Raw genomic sequence first — 17,437 nt, forward strand, 5'->3', positions numbered from 1 at the left:
TTACCTACCATTGCTACCAAACAACTCCAGTTAATTAAGGCAGCCTGCAATAACAGCAGGAGAGGTATCGGCGACGTAATCATAGCATCTTATAGTTTTAATCTCTATAAAACTCTTAATATGGGAGAAAGGTTTTTTAATCTGTTTAAATATTAATGCTGCTTCTCAGACGCTCACAACACAGGGGGGGAATTCACTTTTGCTGCATTCACTTCAGGGGAGCAGGCTGCTGATATTCTTTTGCAAATGGCATTCTTGTGCCACAAGGAGGTCAGAGCTGCCAAAGGCCACACGTTATTGTTCTCTTGCTTTGAGACTAGAGGCTACCAGGAATAATTGGGGAACTATCAGCTCAAGGCATCTGCTCCAGTAGGGCGAGGACAGTGTTCCCTGCCTGCGTCAGTCAGGTGTCTTCTGGTGATAGAACAACATAGAACCTAGTACATGATTGGAACAGGCTCTTCAGCCCACGATGTTGCCAAGTAAAACTAATCCCATCTCCCTGCACATGATCCATATTCTTGCACATTCCATGTATACGCACGTGCTTATCCAAAACCACTTAAGGGAGTGGTTTTGGACGGTAAATAACTCCCACTGAGCCCACGCCAGCCAACGATCACCCATTCACACTAGTTCTATGTTATCCCACTTTCATAGGGAGAACGTGCAAACTCCACACAGACAGCAACCGAGGACAGGATCAAACCCGGGTCTCTGACGCTGCGAGACAGCGTCTCTACCAGCTGTGCCACTGTGGCACCTGCAGCCCAAAGAGGTGTGAGTTGGCGGGTTAACTGGCCGCTGTAAACGTGTGAGTGAGAGTTAGAATATGGAGGAGGAGCTGATGGGAAAGTGAGGAGCATAAAGTGGGTTGGGATCAATGTGTTCTTGATAGATGGTGTGCCAGAGGACCTGGCGACAAACTGTGACTCAAAGACTCTGTAACCATCTCTTTGGTCAAAGGGTTGGTGCTCTTTAATAAGGAGCTTGTCTGTTCCGTTTGTCAAATGTTTTGATGGTATTAAATTTATATCTTCAACTACTAATTGCAAGACCTTTCATATCTGACTGTCTGAAGTTAACAGGCACATGAGTTATACTCTGTTGTGGAATTTAATCTCGAGGCCTCCTTTGAAATCTGGGTCATGCTGTAACTAGGGTGGAATTAGGTTACAGCAAGGAGGATCCAAGAATGGAATTGGTGCAACTCCTTTGTTCTCTGCATTGAAAGGATTACAATCAATCACAGTGTCAGGGGAATGTGAAATGGAGGACTAAGAAAGGCAAACTTGTACTTACCTGTACATGGTATCCGTCATGACTCAGCACATCCGAAAATGCTCCACAGCCGATGAGGTCCTCTTCTGAAACACAGCCGCCAATTTCTATACAGCAAGCAGCCACAGATGTAATCAAGCCCTGCGCTGGAGGGCCAAACAACCCACTCCCAGCTGTGTCCTGGAGTCTTTGGAGATTTAGCCATGAACCCAAGACACTTTGATGGCACAGCACTGCTTCAGCACACTTCACTAGTGTTGTCAATAATTCCCTTTGACGCCCAGATAAGATTACGATATCAAATCTTGAAAGACATTTGTCAACAGATGATCAACATTGCTGGTGGAGGCAGATATGATGGTGGCGTTTGAGAGGCTTTTACCCGGGAGTCTGGATATACAGGGAATGGAAGGATATGGATCACGTGCGGGCAGATAAGAGTTTGTGCGGCACAGACATTACGGGCTGAAGGGCCTGTTCCTGTGCTGTGCCAGGTTGTATATATTACTGTCATGGGCAGGGGAACTGACTGACACATATTTGTACATTCAAAGGAATGAATGTCCTGGTACAAAGTCCCAATCTAAAACCTCGACCAACACCTCCTGCCTTCACAGATGCTGCCTGACATAGGCACAAACCTATGTACTATGGACTGTTTTTGGTTGCACTAAGGGCTTTGGGAGTTTCTGCACTTTTTAATTTATTGCATGCTTCTTTATTATATGTGTATTATTGTTACATGCATAATATATAACATGTGTATTATGTCAGAGTCTGGAGATGGGTCTCAACTCGAAACGTCATCCATTCCTTCTCTCCAGAGACGCTGCCTATCCCGCTAAGTTAGTCCAGCATTATGTGTCTATCTTCAGTTTACACCAGCATCTGCAGTTCCTGCCTACACATGTTTACAGGCCTGTTGTGCTGCTGCAAATAAGAATGTTATTGTTCCATTGTGGTACATACTGAATGACACTTAAACACACCTGACCTGGACTTCTCCCAGTGTTCTGTTTGTTGTTCCACTCACTACATTAGTGCGCAGTGGTGACACCTCCAACATCTTTGCAACCAAGTGAATTTGTTTTTTATCACAAATGTTGTGAGTTTGCCATTATTTCCCATTTCACATGTAGTTATTGTTTGGATGTAATGTAATACGAAATGAGTGGCATTGGAGAGGTCTGTTATTATGCTGATTGCAATTCTCCTATCTGCTCCAGGAACAGGAACGTCCCCTCACTTCATGAAGCTACATCAAAAAAAGCCAGAGAGACACCCATGTAAGATCTGAAGAAGGGTTTCGGCCCGAAACGTTGCCTGTTTCCTTCGCTCCATAGATGCTGCTGAGTTTCTCCAGCTTTTTTGTGTACCTTCGATTTTCCAGCATCTGCAGTTCCTTCTTAAACACCCATGTAAGATTGGTGGGTTTTGATAGCATGTTTTTGTGACCAAAATTTTTGTTTTTTAACCACAAACATTCTCAATTCATTCTCAAACATTCAATTAAAAATGATTTTTAATATAACCACATAGAGAATGACAGCAAGTCCCATTCCCATCCCGAAACCCATTCAATGGTTTAGAAGCAGAAAGAGAACCGAGGCTTCAGAGGTGTTTTATCAAGCACACTTTGAAGCTGACGCAAGAAAGTGCACATGTCCCGACTCGGAAGGTTGTCTGCTTAGTCCCTCCACAGATGCTACTTGACCCTCTGAGTTCCTCCAGCACTTTGTTCTTTGATGCTGAGCCTGGTGAGGTGACAGTCGATGGCCACCAGTGAGGGGTGGTTGTAAGAAGATCCTTGAAGAAGGAATGAGAGGTGGAGAGGTACAAAAGATAGAGATGGGAATGGTACATCACAGAAACAGGCTGTTTGGCTCATCCCGACCATGATGACTAGCAGCACTAATCCCATTTTCCCACTTTAGCACTTATCCCTCTACACATTTCCTATCCAAGTATCAGTCTAAATGCCGTTTAAACATTGCATCTGCCTCCTTTACCTACTCTGGAACATTGTTCTAAATATTCACCACCCTCTGTGTGGAAAACCTACCACTCAGATCTCCTTTAAACATCTCCTCTTTCACATTACACGTGATTCCTCTAGTTCTGGACTCCCCGTCTTTAAAAAAGGATAGACACAAAAAGCTGGAGTAACTCAGCGGGTCAGACAGCATCTGTGGAGAAAAAGAAGTTGTGACGTTTCGGGTTGAGACCCTTCTTCAGACTGAATGTCAGGGGAAAGGGAAACGAGAGATATAGATGGGGATGTACAGAGATACAGAACAAATGAATGAAAGATATGCAAACATGTAACAATGAGAAAGGAAACAGGCCATTATTAGCTGTTTGCTAGGTGTGAACGAGTATATACAATGAGAACAGGATGACTTTGAAGCTGGTTAGGCTTGGGTGGGGTGGGATGGAGAGAGAGAGGGGATACAAGGGTTACTTGAAGTTAGAGAAATCAAAGTAATTCCACTGGGTTGTAAGCTGCCCAAGCGAAATATGAGATACTGTTCCTCCAATTTGTGTTTGGACTCACTCTGACAGTGAAGGAGGTTTAGTACAGAAAGGTCAGTGTTGGAATGGGAAGGGGAATTAAAGTGTTTGGCAACTGGGAGATCAGGTTAGTCCAGGCGGACTGAGCGAAGTCTGCGTTTGGTCTCACCGTAAAAGGATTTACAGAATTCTGACTATCAACCCAATCTATGCCCCTCATGATTTTCTGAACCTACAGACGGTCACCACTCAGCCTCCTACATTGCAATGAAAATCTTCTTGCGCACGGCCTGCACAACCTAAAGTTGTAGGTCTACTTGTTCTATTTGATCTTATTTGCTTGTGCACATCGGGTTGATTGCATTAGTCAAAACAGGGTGGACCACGTGAAGGTTGCAATCTCCCACCCCGCAATGAAAATAAACCTAGTCTTTCCAATCTTTCCTTATAACCACAGCCCTCCTTTCCAGACAACATCCTGGTGAGTCTCCTCTGCCCTCTCGCTATTGCTGTCACAGCCTTCCTGGAGTGAGACATCTGGAACTGTACGCTAGTCTCTAAGTGATTAAATGCGGTCTCAACACCACAGTGTTTTGTGCAACTGGCACATGTCGACCTGGAAGCAAGGGTACAACAATGGATGAGTACAGATATCTTGGTGTGTTATTGGGGCTGGAAATATCTACAACCTTGTGAAGAGGTAAGTTCAAAATCAACGGCGATACTCTCAAAACTCAGTTAGACTGGTTCAAGTAGAGAATGGGGTGAGACCAGTCAAAGAAAACTGAAGATGCTAAAGGAGGCCATTTGGCCCTTACTAGGTAAACTCTTGGATAGTAGGTGATAGGACAAGCTTGTGCGTGAAGAGTAGAGGGAGGGAGCTCAGCCAGATGTGCCTTGGTTAGTCTGGTTGGAAGTTAAACAAAGGAAAGGCTTTTGGCTGCTGTTGTTGAGGGAGGGGCAGAGTGTGGAGGGGTAATGCTATAGAGGTTAAAGGAGACAGGAGGAATACCCTTGGAACCCATCTCCTGGGAACTCGTTCAGGCCAATCTGCTCCTTGAACTGAAATATTTAGCATGAAACCCTGCATCGTGAAAATGATCCTAGGGTTTGCTGATCTTATTGAAGGCTAATTCAGACCATCTAAGAGGTGTCCCCCTAACCCACTGTGCCGCCCTTCGAGTTACTCCAGTACATTGTGTGTTTGCTCAAGAGTCGAGCATCTACACTTCCTTGTATCTCCATTAGCTGTGACTCTCATCGGAAGATTCAAGTGGTTCCAAATCCTATTCCACAGAAGTGAGCAAAGCTGTCTTGGCAGACCTTGTGTCAAGTGACATCACTTTTGCTAACCGAAATACATATCATGCAACGAAGACTTAATTTGGCCACAGATATCACCCCGCTGACTCAGGGAAAATTGAGACACCAGTCTTGTTTTCCCGGCTAATTCAAGTTAGACACTGTCGGCTGTTTGCTTAGGGTGTGACGTGGGTAGCTTGGTCACTGAGTGAAGAAGCCTGTGGCAAGTCGTGTATGGAGAGTATTTCACACTGAAAGGGAAGTAAGCCCTTCCCTTTCTTTTTATAAGATGATGAAATGCAGGAATTGCCTGAAAGCTTTCGCCTTACTACAGTGAAACAGCTTTCTTTTAATGAAATCAATATGCTCTTGTAATCCTTTTGGCTCTGTTGAAACAGATGATGCAGAGCTTAAAGGGTTACAATGTGTTTTTTTTGTGCAAAATACTTCATGTCAGAAAGTTCCCATCTGCTGTCTGCGCCAGGGCCACGTGTTGCTTCAGACCACGAGATTATCTGTACGAGTGAACAAAGTCCACTCACTGTTGTACCGGGGCGAAATGACTAAACTCGTTTGCCCTGGCCATTAACACACAAACCTCTCCCAACTAGTTATGAGGAGTTATTTAATAAAAACACACATGCTCTCAACTGAGACCCCCTCTAGTCTGACATTTCTCCCCCGCCTGTATGTCCTTTTTCCATGAGGCTAACAGGAAAAGGCAATGGATTTGGCAGCGAATGTTTAAACATGGGAAATTAGGCAGTCAGAACCTACTTTTCCTCGCTTGCATCAAATACACGAGATTTCTTGTTACATGGAGGACTGGAAGAGGGGAGTTAGCTGGATTAATATATTCTTTCCAACGCTGGTTGATTAAAAACAGACCGTGTGGACGCATTTTTGGAACCCAGTCTCTGGCCGTGCACAACGCTAGAGGATAGGGATATAGAACATGTCGGACAGAAAACATATCCCAGCGCGCATGGAAATTGAAAACAGAGGCACTGTTACCAAGACCCCCACCAATCCCAACCCACACACACACGCCCTGGGGAGTCCGATTATCAGAATTGGCCGATTGTGTTAGAAATATCCGGCATCACAGTTCAGCTCCGGTTCCATTTATTAAATAGTTGGGAGACAGAGAGGGCTGATACCAGTGGTGTGTTTCCCAGACTCTCTCCCCCCGCCATCTCTCTTTCTCTCCCTCTCTGCATTTGTCAGAAGTCACGTCCATGCGATATTTCCACTGCAAAAAAAACACCCGGTTGCAAATGCTGACATTCTGCCTGCTGGAATGGCTAGCCCGGGAGAGAGCAGGCGCTGAGAAATGAGCCGACGTGGCATCTCAGCAACAGTCTCCCAGCAGCGTCTTGGAAGCCCGGGAAATATTCCATTTATTTTTAACACGGCTGTGAAAAGCGCTTCATGCCACGGCATTTCGCAATATTTTGGTTCAGCGTGGCAAAATTTATTTCCTCCCGCTAAATAATTTTACTGAAGGCGAAATGAAAGGCGAGTTGTTCTCGGGATCGAATTACTAGCGACCCCAGAGGCCCCTGCATTAACATGCATGCACACATACATATTTTAACCACAATACAGGCCGTTATAAAAATAATGATCAATGCACCAGTGGGCGCTTAAAATTTGGAGCACTTGGCCTCCTAACAAGCTTGTATTAGCGTTTCTACCCACCTCCTATCACGCTTCACCTCGCCTGGAGCAAAATAAAATCCTCAATGAGATTAATTATTGAATATGACACTATCGGATAGAGAATGCAGGAAGAGTTTTTGTAGTTTCTGTTTTGTGTTTATATTTTTATTCTGAATAAAGTTTATTTTTGAAATGAAAATTTGAAATTGATAACTATTACGCTAACTAGTATTGCTTCGTACTTTTTATGATACTATTTTATGATACTATTTTATGATACTAGCTAGTATTCTTATACGATTTGTTTTTATTTTATACCAATACTATTTAATACTAGCTAGTATTATTTATAGGAAAATATTTTATTTTATACTAATAGTATTTGAAAATACGAGCTTGCCATATAAAATTGTTTTATTACAGCTAGTATTATTTTATACTATTTTATTATTTCTAGTATTATTTTATTATTTAGTATTTTTATACTAAAATGTTTTGTATTATAATGCTATTATAAAATATTATAAAAAGTAGTATTTTTATAGCTAGTGTTATTTTATAATACTATTTTTATAATAACAGCCACTATTTTTTATAATACTAGTATTTTAGATAATATGTGCAAACTATGGGTGTGTTTGAAAGGCATCATTATAAATGTGAGCCACGGCTTATCTGGCAATGGTGTATTGACTGCGATGGAGGCGATTGCCTGAGTTATTCCGTGCTGCAGTTGATTCTGGCTTGCGTCCAGGACAGGCGCGCATGCGCTCTGCCACCTGGCTCGGTGCCCGGCTCAGCGAGAGCCTCAGGGTTTGGGAGAGTGTACGTGACCCAACCGTCCAACATCCTCTTTCATAAAAGCAGCCGCGGCGCGCACCCTTCCCCCACCCCCTCCAGCCTCTGAGTCCTTGTTGTGCTCCGTGTCTGCACATTTCCTACGCATTGCCTCACCCTGCTTGCTCCTGGGCTCTCAACCTCGCTGGCAATCGCTCAAATGCGACGAAGCAGGAAAAACAGAAAGTGCGGGCGCCATACATTACTGCTCCAACCCTAAGTCCGCACAGAAAGACAATTACAACTCACCAAAACATTTCCTCAAGGCGAAAAAAACAGATCCTCATTTTTATTTATTTCTTTAGAACTGCGCGTCCTTAACCTCACTTACATTGAATCCGATTCGAACATATAACTAGCTTTAAAGTCATTTATTTTTATTTCCGTGCATTGCAATTGGGCTCGCCCAGTTTTGCTAAGATTGCAAACTTAATATTTTCACTATAGGACGTGTTACTAGTTTTAAATTGCCATTCGTTTTAAGTTAACCAAAATGGGAATGTATCCAGCCTGTGGCACAGTGTAGCAAATGTTTTTTTAATCAAAAACTGCATTCTCCGCTGTTAAATTTTAACAACTGTTCTTTCATTCGCCAAGAAAATGTGTTTTGTAAATATTCAACCGCGTCTTTTAAGAAACTTTGTAAAACAGAATGTCTTGCCCCTTTTGAATTATTGCAATGTCTACTGTTCCGCATTTCTGGTTCAATGTTAATGACACATCTCGTACAATACTCCAACCACACCCCCGCCGGAGTAATTTTTGATGACACATTTTGTAATGAATTATTATTTATACAGGACGCCAGCACAAGTATCTTTGAGTTGTACACACGCTACAATGTAACACGGACAAATGAACTCTGAGAACGAAAAATGTGTAATGTATTAACGATGTACAACTGCAGACGTTTGCATCTTAAGTCCCAAGCGATTTAAAGAGTAACTATTAAAAAATATATGCTTGTGACTGTACAGCAAGAGGTTTCCATGCAGTTTGATTAGCAAAAAAAATCTCAAAAGAGTTTCGTTTTTAAATTGTAAATAAATGCACTTTAAGACGCCTCCGTTTGTGGTACAAAAAAACCCAAGAGAGACCTAAACGCTTCCACCATTTCTTGGCTGCAGTTCCTGTGACATTTCCAACATCAACAAGAGCGCTCAGTCTCCGGGCCCTGACGTCACCCTAAACGGCACTATATGGGTGGAGGAGATTGGTTAGCAGAGCACGGCTTCTCGACGTTCGCCATTAATTTTATTATTTTTTTATATACAGCTGTTGCAATCAAATATCATAGATCATCTATGATCCTTGGTTGCAATAGCTCAGCTTGCACGCCATTTGGGAGGTCGGGTGAGCATCTTTCAAAGTTCCGAATGCACTTCATCCTCATCAAAAGGGAATTGACTGTGGGCTGCTAGGAAAGGGTTAATGAAATTTGGAATGCAGCCAAGGCTCCCCTGGGTTAAAGAAGGCGAAGCCCGTTCGTGTGACCCAGATGGAGAAAAGAATCCACAGTCGTGAACACGGATATTCACATTTACACTTCTTTTAATTTGTAAAAGAAAAGTCCCAGTCATGACAACACGCTTCTAATTTTAGAGTGGTTGAATCATTAATTTCCAATGCTCAGAATCCTCTTTCACTGTCCTATGTGTTGCTTTTGTAAATAGTACTCGCTTCTGCTCTTAACTCATCATTTCCGCCTGCTATGCTGCCACAGTTTTGCAAATGTGAATCTCGCCCTCGTTCGTCCTTGCAAATCTGCAGAGCAGGCAGGCGATCGATCGATGCACGGCGCCGGTGACGCGCTCGCTCGCCCGCGCGCCCGCCCGCCCGGCATTCCAAAGAATGTTGGTAAACGGAACTCTTATTTACATTGTTGTGTGAGCGAGCCGGTGCGCAGGCGCGGGGGAGTGGGAGGCAGCGACTGCGCAGGCTCGCCGCGGAGCTGTCCAAGAACCGTTGATGAAAAGACGACCGAGTAGGGAGAAGGAGGGAGGGAGTGATTGAGGGACAGGTGACGTCAGGCCGGGGGTGAGCGAGTAGCAGCGCGAGAGGGGCAGAGAAAGAGAAAGAGAACGAGCGAGTCTGGGGCGCGCGCTCCGGGTACAGGCACTGACTGCCATGAAGTTGCAAGTTAGTAACCAGCTCATGTAGATACTTTGTTTCCATTCTCTTTTTTTCTGGGGAGAATTTTTTCTTTTTTTTTGGAAACATTGGGGATTGTTGCAAAGTCAGCAGAAGGGGCGGGGACAGGGGGGAATCCTGTGCACACAGAAACACACATACACACACACACACACACACCCCCCCCTCCCACCCTCCCCCCAGACAGACAGTGAGACACACACCCAGACACAGACTTGCCAGCGTGCACTTGGAGAAGCCCCCTTATACCCACACACACGGATAGAGAGCCGGCGCCATGTCGTCCGCGGCGGTTGCATCGACCAGAAGGCAGTCTTGCTACCTGTGTGACTTGCCCCGCATGCCGTGGGCGATGATCTGGGACTTCACGGAGCCCGTCTGCAGAGGGTGCGTCAACTACGAAGGAGCCGACCGCATCGAGTTCGTGATCGACACCGCCCGTCAGCTCAAGAGGGCACACGGATTCCAAGACGGCCGCTCACCCGGTCCCATCCCGACCCCAGGCAAAGCAACCCTGACCAAAGAGTCTTCCGTCTCGATGGTGCACTCGGCAGATGGCTGCTCGTCTCGCCCGCCACAGCCCTTGGATCGTTACCCGCTGGCCTCCGACCGGCCGCCTCCTCGCCTGGACTTCCCGCCGTCCCGGCAAAACGGCGCCGTTAACTTGTTGAACGGATACTCGAAGGCGGACGAGCCACCGGAGCTGAATCGGCAAAGCCCGAACTCTCGGCGGGCGCACGGCGCGCCGCCTCCGCCTAACCTGGTGCCCATGGTGAACGGCAGCTCGCACTCGCTGCCCCCGCCGCCCCCGGTTCACGGCGTCAACGGGCGGCTGATGGATATAAACAAACGGCCGGGCGGCAGCGGCGCCGAGCATGAGGCCAAGGACAGCAAGCACCGGGCGGACGAGCTGCCCGACAGCCTGAAGTGCCGGGGCGACGACTGGGCCACCAAGCCCAAGACGGTAAAGGACACGCTGCTAAGTCTACCGGGACACCCGCCCTTCGACGTCCGATTCAAGAAGGAGCACCCCTTGCAACATGGCCGGGTGCTCGCCTTCGATGCCACAGCGTCGGCCAAATCAGGTAAGCAATGAAAGTTGCTGCACACGGGCTTCCCCCATCCTGCAATGGGTTGAATGCAAACGCGCTATTGGGATGGCAGGGAATGTATTGCATGCAGTGGATCTTTCTGGTTGTATTTTATTTTCCACAATGTTAAAGGATAATGCCAGGTGCGTGTGGAGCTAAGTTCGGGGAGGGGGGGGGGGGGGGAAGGGGGGTTTTAGTAAGTGCCATGTCAGGAGGCCGTTCTGCCCTCAGCGCCTGTGCTATCCGCAGCACGCCTCTTCCAGGAAGTGGCGTGGGCTGTTCGGCTTGAAGTCCTTGTGCTGGTCAGACAACCTTTGATGTAACGTCCCGACCTTCCTTCCCCTAACCCCCTCAACCAGGTACCCGAGGAGGCCGCAAGAGGAAAGCTTCCCCCGAGCCCGATTCCGAAGGTGGGGGACCACCACTCGGTAACAAGGTCAACGGAGAGGTGCAGTCGTGGCTACCGTTGTCGGCTGATGGCCTGAAGATGACCTCTGTGTCGTACGCCCCGTCGCCTTCTCCGCACTCGACGCCGCCGGACGCCGGGCAGAACGGACAGTCGCCCATGGCGGCCCTGATCCTGGTGGCGGACAACGCGGGCAGCGTGCATTCGCCCAAGGAGGCCGGCCAGGTGCACTCGACCACCCGCCGCAACAGTAGTAGCCCCCTGTCGCCGGCGTCGCTGAGCCAGCGGCGAATGGGTCACCGGGACGTGCCGGCGCCGGTGGGCACCCCACACCCAGGCATGGAGCCGGTTCACCCGCCCAACATTCCAGACTCGTCGGTGCCCAACAGCGTGCCGCTCTGCTGCACCATATGCCACGAACGCTTGGAGGACACCCACTTCGTCCAGTGCCCTTCGGTGCCTTCGCACAAGTTCTGCTTCCCCTGCTCCCGGGAGAGCATTAAGCAGCAGGGTGCCACCGGCGAGGTGTACTGTCCCAGCGGCGAGAAGTGCCCGCTGGTCGGCTCCAACGTGCCCTGGGCTTTCATGCAAGGAGAAATCGCCACCATTCTGGCTGGAGACGTCAAAGTAAAAAAGGAGAGAGACCCATGATTCGTTAGTGTGTTTGTGTTTTTTTTTTTAAAGACACTCTTTTGAAATCTCTCCCCCCAAAAAACTGATTAATTGTATATATTCAACAAGTAAACATGGCTGTAAAATTTTGATTTTCAATACATTGTCTTTCTATATTTTTTGAAGATTACCAAGGTATGTTCTCATAATGACCGTTCCCGGTTTTTTTCTCTCTCTCTGTTGATGTAAATCGTTATTATACCTTATTGGCAAAATCTTTCTGTACTGGCCTTTTCTTGGTGACAGTAACTGTTAAATGTAGACTGTGACTAATATTGCTTTCAGAGCACTTGGCAAAAAAAAACTGAATGCTTCTAGCTGTACTTGTATGCACTTGTTAAAATTGCCAAATACAGTTTTCTGGCATTTTATTAATACCTCTTAGTGTCTGTGACTTTTTCCTGGTAAGGTGTAGGGTGCAGGAGGGTGGTGCGTGGGTATGGTACATTGACAGTGCTGGTGAAACGCTGTGATGTCACTTTGTACAGTAGGGTGTGAGGTTGTGTAAAAGAGATCTGCTACAGTTTGACCTTGAAAACTGCAGACGTTTCTGTTTTAGTGTACAAAACATGGCAACATGCTCGTACTTTGACTTTAGTAGCATGACTATTTTTATTGTTCGGCTACTCACATATATGATTGATTTTTTTTTGGCTGATAGCACCTCTGGAAGTTGCTTACTATAACAACATTTGGACAGGACAGGTTTAGAGGATATGTGGGACAAATGCGGGCGGGTGGGACTAGTGTAGATGGGGTAGCTTGGTCAGCATGGGCAAGTTGGGCCGAAGGGCCTGTTTCCATGCTGTATAACTCCTTGACTATATGCCATAATTGCCAAAGGCATCACTCTTTCACTCACCACACACATACAAAGAACCAGGGTAGTGTGAGGTAAATCTGTAAATTCACCCACACCCTCTCCCCCTTTGGACCATTATACTTGCTTGGCATAATTCAGTGTTTAGATTTTGGCAGGCAGTATAATTCTTTAACAAAGCTTCCATTTAGTGCCGTTCCAAGGGCCAGCTGAGAGTGACTTTGAGCAATTCGCACTTGCCAGACATAAAACAGAATAGAGGGTCTTTAATGCTAATATTTTCAGCGATTATTGACAGACAAAACTAGGAGTGCTGAGGAGGGTGCGGTGCTGCAGGAATAAAAAATCTAAGTAAACATCCTCAGCAGCACAAACCTGCCGTAGCACACTACTAACTTTTGAACCCGACTGTCCTGAACCTTTCCTCGAGACAAAAACAAAGAAGCACTAATTTAGATTTCCCCTCTCTTTAAATCGGGGCGGTGGAGGGGTGAGGACGGCCGTGTTTTTGAGTGAGGACCCGTGTGAATGGTGCACGTTGTTTTGCTGCATCACTGTACTTCAGGGGGAGGGGAATCTGCAGCATCAGCAGTGGAGGCAGGCCACGTGATTTCCCCTGACACAAAAGACTGATCTCAGATGTACATTCATGATCAACGGCTGCGAGTTTCAGCGCTACACACACGAGAGAGGAGTACACGTTTTTTTTAAACTGTTGCAACAGGAAGAATGTTACAAAATATTCTAACCATCCTTGTTTGTTTTCCCACACTCGCCCCGTCTGCCTTTAACGATCATGGATTGTATTGTTTGTTACCCTAGGAGATGTAATGCTAGGTTTAAATGTATGAAGCAACCTCGCCCTTGTGAAAAGAAAATCGTGCAGTAAAACCAAACGAGCCTGTACGTTTGTTTTTTTTGTACGTTCCACCCATTTTATAAATCATTTTAAATGGAACGATGCCCTAGGGTGGAGTTAATTTGCTGATTTTCATTGAAGCCAGAATATTTTTTAATTACTCGTGTAGAAATCTTGAGATTTTAAAAAAAAAATCCCGATGATGTTTATTTTGGTGGCTTAAACCCAGCCCGTCAGCATTAACATCTTCCTGAGCCTTAGTTGACGATATGAGATCATTCAGTATTTTTTTTTAAGGATCTTACAGCTTCTGGAATCCCTGAGTCACCCAATGTCTTTTGTTCCAATACAATGTGGCGTTAGCACGCCTCCTGTCACAGCTAGTTCAGTGCTACCAAAATAATTAATTATAGTCCTACCAGGACTGACTTTATTGTAAGTGTTCTGAGATGACAATGAGATGCCGGTCTTGAAAGGGAATGCCTCTGTCTACACTTCCACATCCAATCTACCACAACCCTCTGCAAATCCCTACCAATGCTTGTTCATTCAAATCCTGTTGGTTTTAACCAAATAGAATTTTTAATTATACTTTAAAACCTAATAGAATTTTAACATTTCAATTATATTTAAAAACTGAGTCGATATTTAAAATTATAATATTGTAAAATGTTAACATTTTTAGATTTTGTTTGTGGCTATCTGATTCTGTTTTAAAAGCTTCCCTTTCGAATTAAACAAAAGGCTAGTTATTAATAAGGACTCCAGTTCTAAAGCATAAACTGTTGTGTTGCATTAATTGAGCCAAAGTCTCTACCTCCACTATCCTTTTACTTTTAAATAAATCCAGACGTTAGGCTTCTCCTTGCAAAGTAGCAGGGACGGGTAACTTGCCTGCCTGATGTTAATACCCCTCCACTTCCTTAACACTGCTCCCTATCATCCCCTTACAGTAACTCCACCACAGCTATACTGGTAAGGTTGCCTGGTTAGGTGCCGTTCTGACACATTGCTCTCTGTTTGGCTGCAGAGAGTGCCATCAAACACGAGGCTTTGTTCTTGCTACTCCTCCAGAAGGAACAAGGCGTCTTACCAAACCTCCCAAGATGGTCATGCTCTGTATGTTAAGTGGCTGTTGAAATGGCAAATAAATCTCCCCATTTCCTGCAAGGTTGGGGACTATCCAGCCCAGTGATCTTGTTAAAAGGCTAAGTGAAAATGCAACCTCCGGAGTGGGTGGGTTTCATTATTGCACTAGTCAGCTGTTATGTCTAATGCAATTGTTCATTTCAGTGCAAGACTCCATAGTCTTATCACAGTGCTTGTTCATTCAAGGCCATATTCCTTACCTTTTCATTTTCCTGCACTGGTTATATTCAGGACTCGGGAAGTTTGCCACAAAGCCCATCAAGTGTACATGTGGCATCAGTGTAGCAGCTGTGACATTCTAAGACATTCTGATTTGACATGTTTTGTTGGTGACAGCTTACAAGCAGACAGATTTATTTATTTATGTAAAGAGAGCTACTGGGATTTTTGTTCCCATTACCCCGGTGGTGAGTAAGATGCAGCCACACAAGCCCCCATAGAACAATGGTGGCCCAACCTTACCCCAGGGGCTCTTGGCCCATGTCCCTAATAAACTTATCGAACAATACCATAATCACATTTTTTTTCATCTCTGGCCTTTGTCCAATCACCTACCTATCAAAACTCCCCCTCGTATACAATTGTGAAAATGCACACCTCCAGATTCAGGGTCTGTTTCTTCCCAGCTCTTATCAGGCAACTGAACCATTGTACCAACAACTCGAGAGCAGTCCTGAATTACCATCTACTGAAGACCATTGGGCTATCTTTAAACTGACTTCACTGGACTTTCGTTTGTACTAAGTCATCTATGACTAAACGTTATTCCTTTATCCTGTATCCGTATCCTGTGGACAGCTCGATTGTATTCATGTTTGGCTTTGCGCTGACTGGTTAGCATGCAACAAAAGCTTATCACTGTACCTCAGTACATGTGACAATCAACTGATCTAAATGAAACATTCCATGTTTTGTCCTGCCTCTCCTCTCTTCTAGCTTTCTTCACTCCACCCAGCACACAATCATTCTGAAGAAGGGTCCCAACCGGAAATGTTACCTATCCGTGTTCTCCTGAGATGCTGCCTGATCTGCTGAGTTACTCCAACAGCATCCTTGTTTCAAATTGCTACACCCATCTCTGGATTACTTCCAGTGGGAGAGAAGTGGAGAAACCAGTGTGCCAGTCACAATAACAGGGCGGATTTAAGACTAATTCACTGACCATTGTCACTACTTATTGACATAGATATTTCAATAGTCCAGTCTCTAGTTACGTTTGATTTCACAGAATGATTCCGCTCCAATGTGAAGAGGTGGTGTGTGCCTAACCAAGAGCTGCTGTAGATTCGAACCACTGTCACTCTGGGAATTCTTGCGTTGTATCCCTGATAATGGTGAATATAGACACAAAGTGCTGGAGTAACTCAACGGGACAGGAAGCATCTCTGGAGAGAAGGAATGGGTGACGGTCGAGACCCTTCGTCAGACTCTGATAATGGCGAGTTGCCCTGGTCTGGAATAAGCAGATAATTCACTTATTCCTCCACTTCCTGAGTCATCGAGGTACAGTAACAAGCTTTTGTTGCGTGCTAACCAGTGGGGAAAAGTGGAAAGTTCATTCCAAATGGGCTAGCACATACGCGATGGACCAAGCAGCCTTTCGCAGTGCAATGTGATTGGTAAATTGTCAACAGCCTGGGGCAGCTGCAAAAGCAACTCCAATACCACCTCTCCCACAAACATTGGCAGGTTGGCAGTCCCCAGGCCACACTTCACTCCTCATTGCAGCTTCTCTGCCATTTCCAAGGAAAGGTGACGTTGATATGGTGCGCTGGAAAACCGATGGAAAATCTGAGAGTCAGGGAGCCGAGTTATACGATCAGTCAAACAACGGTGTCAATAACCCACAGCTACTCGTGGGACTGCCCGGTACTAGGCCAGCGGCAATATCTACATGTCTCCTAAAGGAACTATACAGTTCATTTTCCCTGTTTGTCTCACATGACCAGCTCCTTAAACTGGCGATTTCCTTCAAACAAATTTAATTCACATTCCCCCCTCCCCCCTCCCCCCTACAAATTCACATTCCATTCCGCTCCACATTTCCTACTCTAGGCCTCTTGAGTGTTAACCGGGTTGGATTTCGCAGGGGGAAAAAATAAGCTTAATGACTCCATTCTTAAAACAGGCGCAGAAAAAAATACATATGAAGGGGACATGGAACAAGAAAACTGGTGGAAGTGCCTGTTAGGTTATTCAAGATTCAAGAGAGTTTATTGTCATGTGTCCCAGTTAGGACAATGAAATTCTTGCTTTGCTTCAGCACAACGGAATATAGAATATAGATACATTCAAAATCTCTCCAAGTATCCAAAGGGCTGCATGAAATTGGATGGCGTTGTGTTAGTGGGGAGGTTGAGATTAGACCTATGCGGCCCCCTTTCTCATTCGCTACTGCAGTTAATGAATTGATTTTGAGGGGCAATGGTTTCACAGACTCGGACCTTCAGCCGCACATGCTCCTTTTATATTGTTGGGTTGTGCGGCTTCTGTTTGTATGGATTCCATTTATAACAAACCTCCCAATGGTCTCAGTCATCAGGGGCGAGGCGCAATGCTTTGGACTTGCAAAAGGTCAGCCAAATGAAGAATGACTGTGGTGCCATTACAGTATGTGGACCACCCTGTGCCATTACAGTATGTGGACCCTGTGCCATTACAGTAAGTGGACCGCCCTGTGTCATTACAGTATGGTG

The 17,437-nt window shown here is 45.6% G+C and overlaps 1 protein-coding gene and 1 long non-coding RNA gene across 2 annotated transcripts; one reads left to right on the forward strand and one right to left on the reverse strand.

Moving 5' to 3' along the window:
• Window positions 1–2,785: 2,785 nt before the first annotated feature.
• Window positions 2,786–6,878, reverse strand: LOC116973575. Its single transcript, XR_004412084.1, has 2 exons — window positions 5,872–6,878; window positions 2,786–3,087 (listed from the first exon to the last, which is right to left on the reverse strand). It is a non-coding gene; the product is annotated as an uncharacterized LOC116973575 (long non-coding RNA).
• Window positions 6,879–9,544: 2,666 nt separating this feature from the next.
• On the forward strand, window positions 9,545–12,290 carry irf2bp2 (interferon regulatory factor 2 binding protein 2). Its single transcript, XM_033021784.1, has 2 exons — window positions 9,545–10,829; window positions 11,195–12,290. The coding sequence occupies exons 1-2, from the start codon at window positions 10,022–10,024 to the stop codon at window positions 11,890–11,892; spliced, it is 1,506 nt and encodes a 501-aa protein (XP_032877675.1). The 5' UTR covers window positions 9,545–10,021; the 3' UTR covers window positions 11,893–12,290.
• The last annotated feature ends 5,147 nt before the right edge of the window (window positions 12,291–17,437 follow it).

The sequence above is a fragment of the Amblyraja radiata genome, chromosome 5 (assembly GCF_010909765.2).
Source record: "Amblyraja radiata isolate CabotCenter1 chromosome 5, sAmbRad1.1.pri, whole genome shotgun sequence".
Classification (NCBI taxonomy): domain Eukaryota; kingdom Metazoa; phylum Chordata; class Chondrichthyes; order Rajiformes; family Rajidae; genus Amblyraja; species Amblyraja radiata.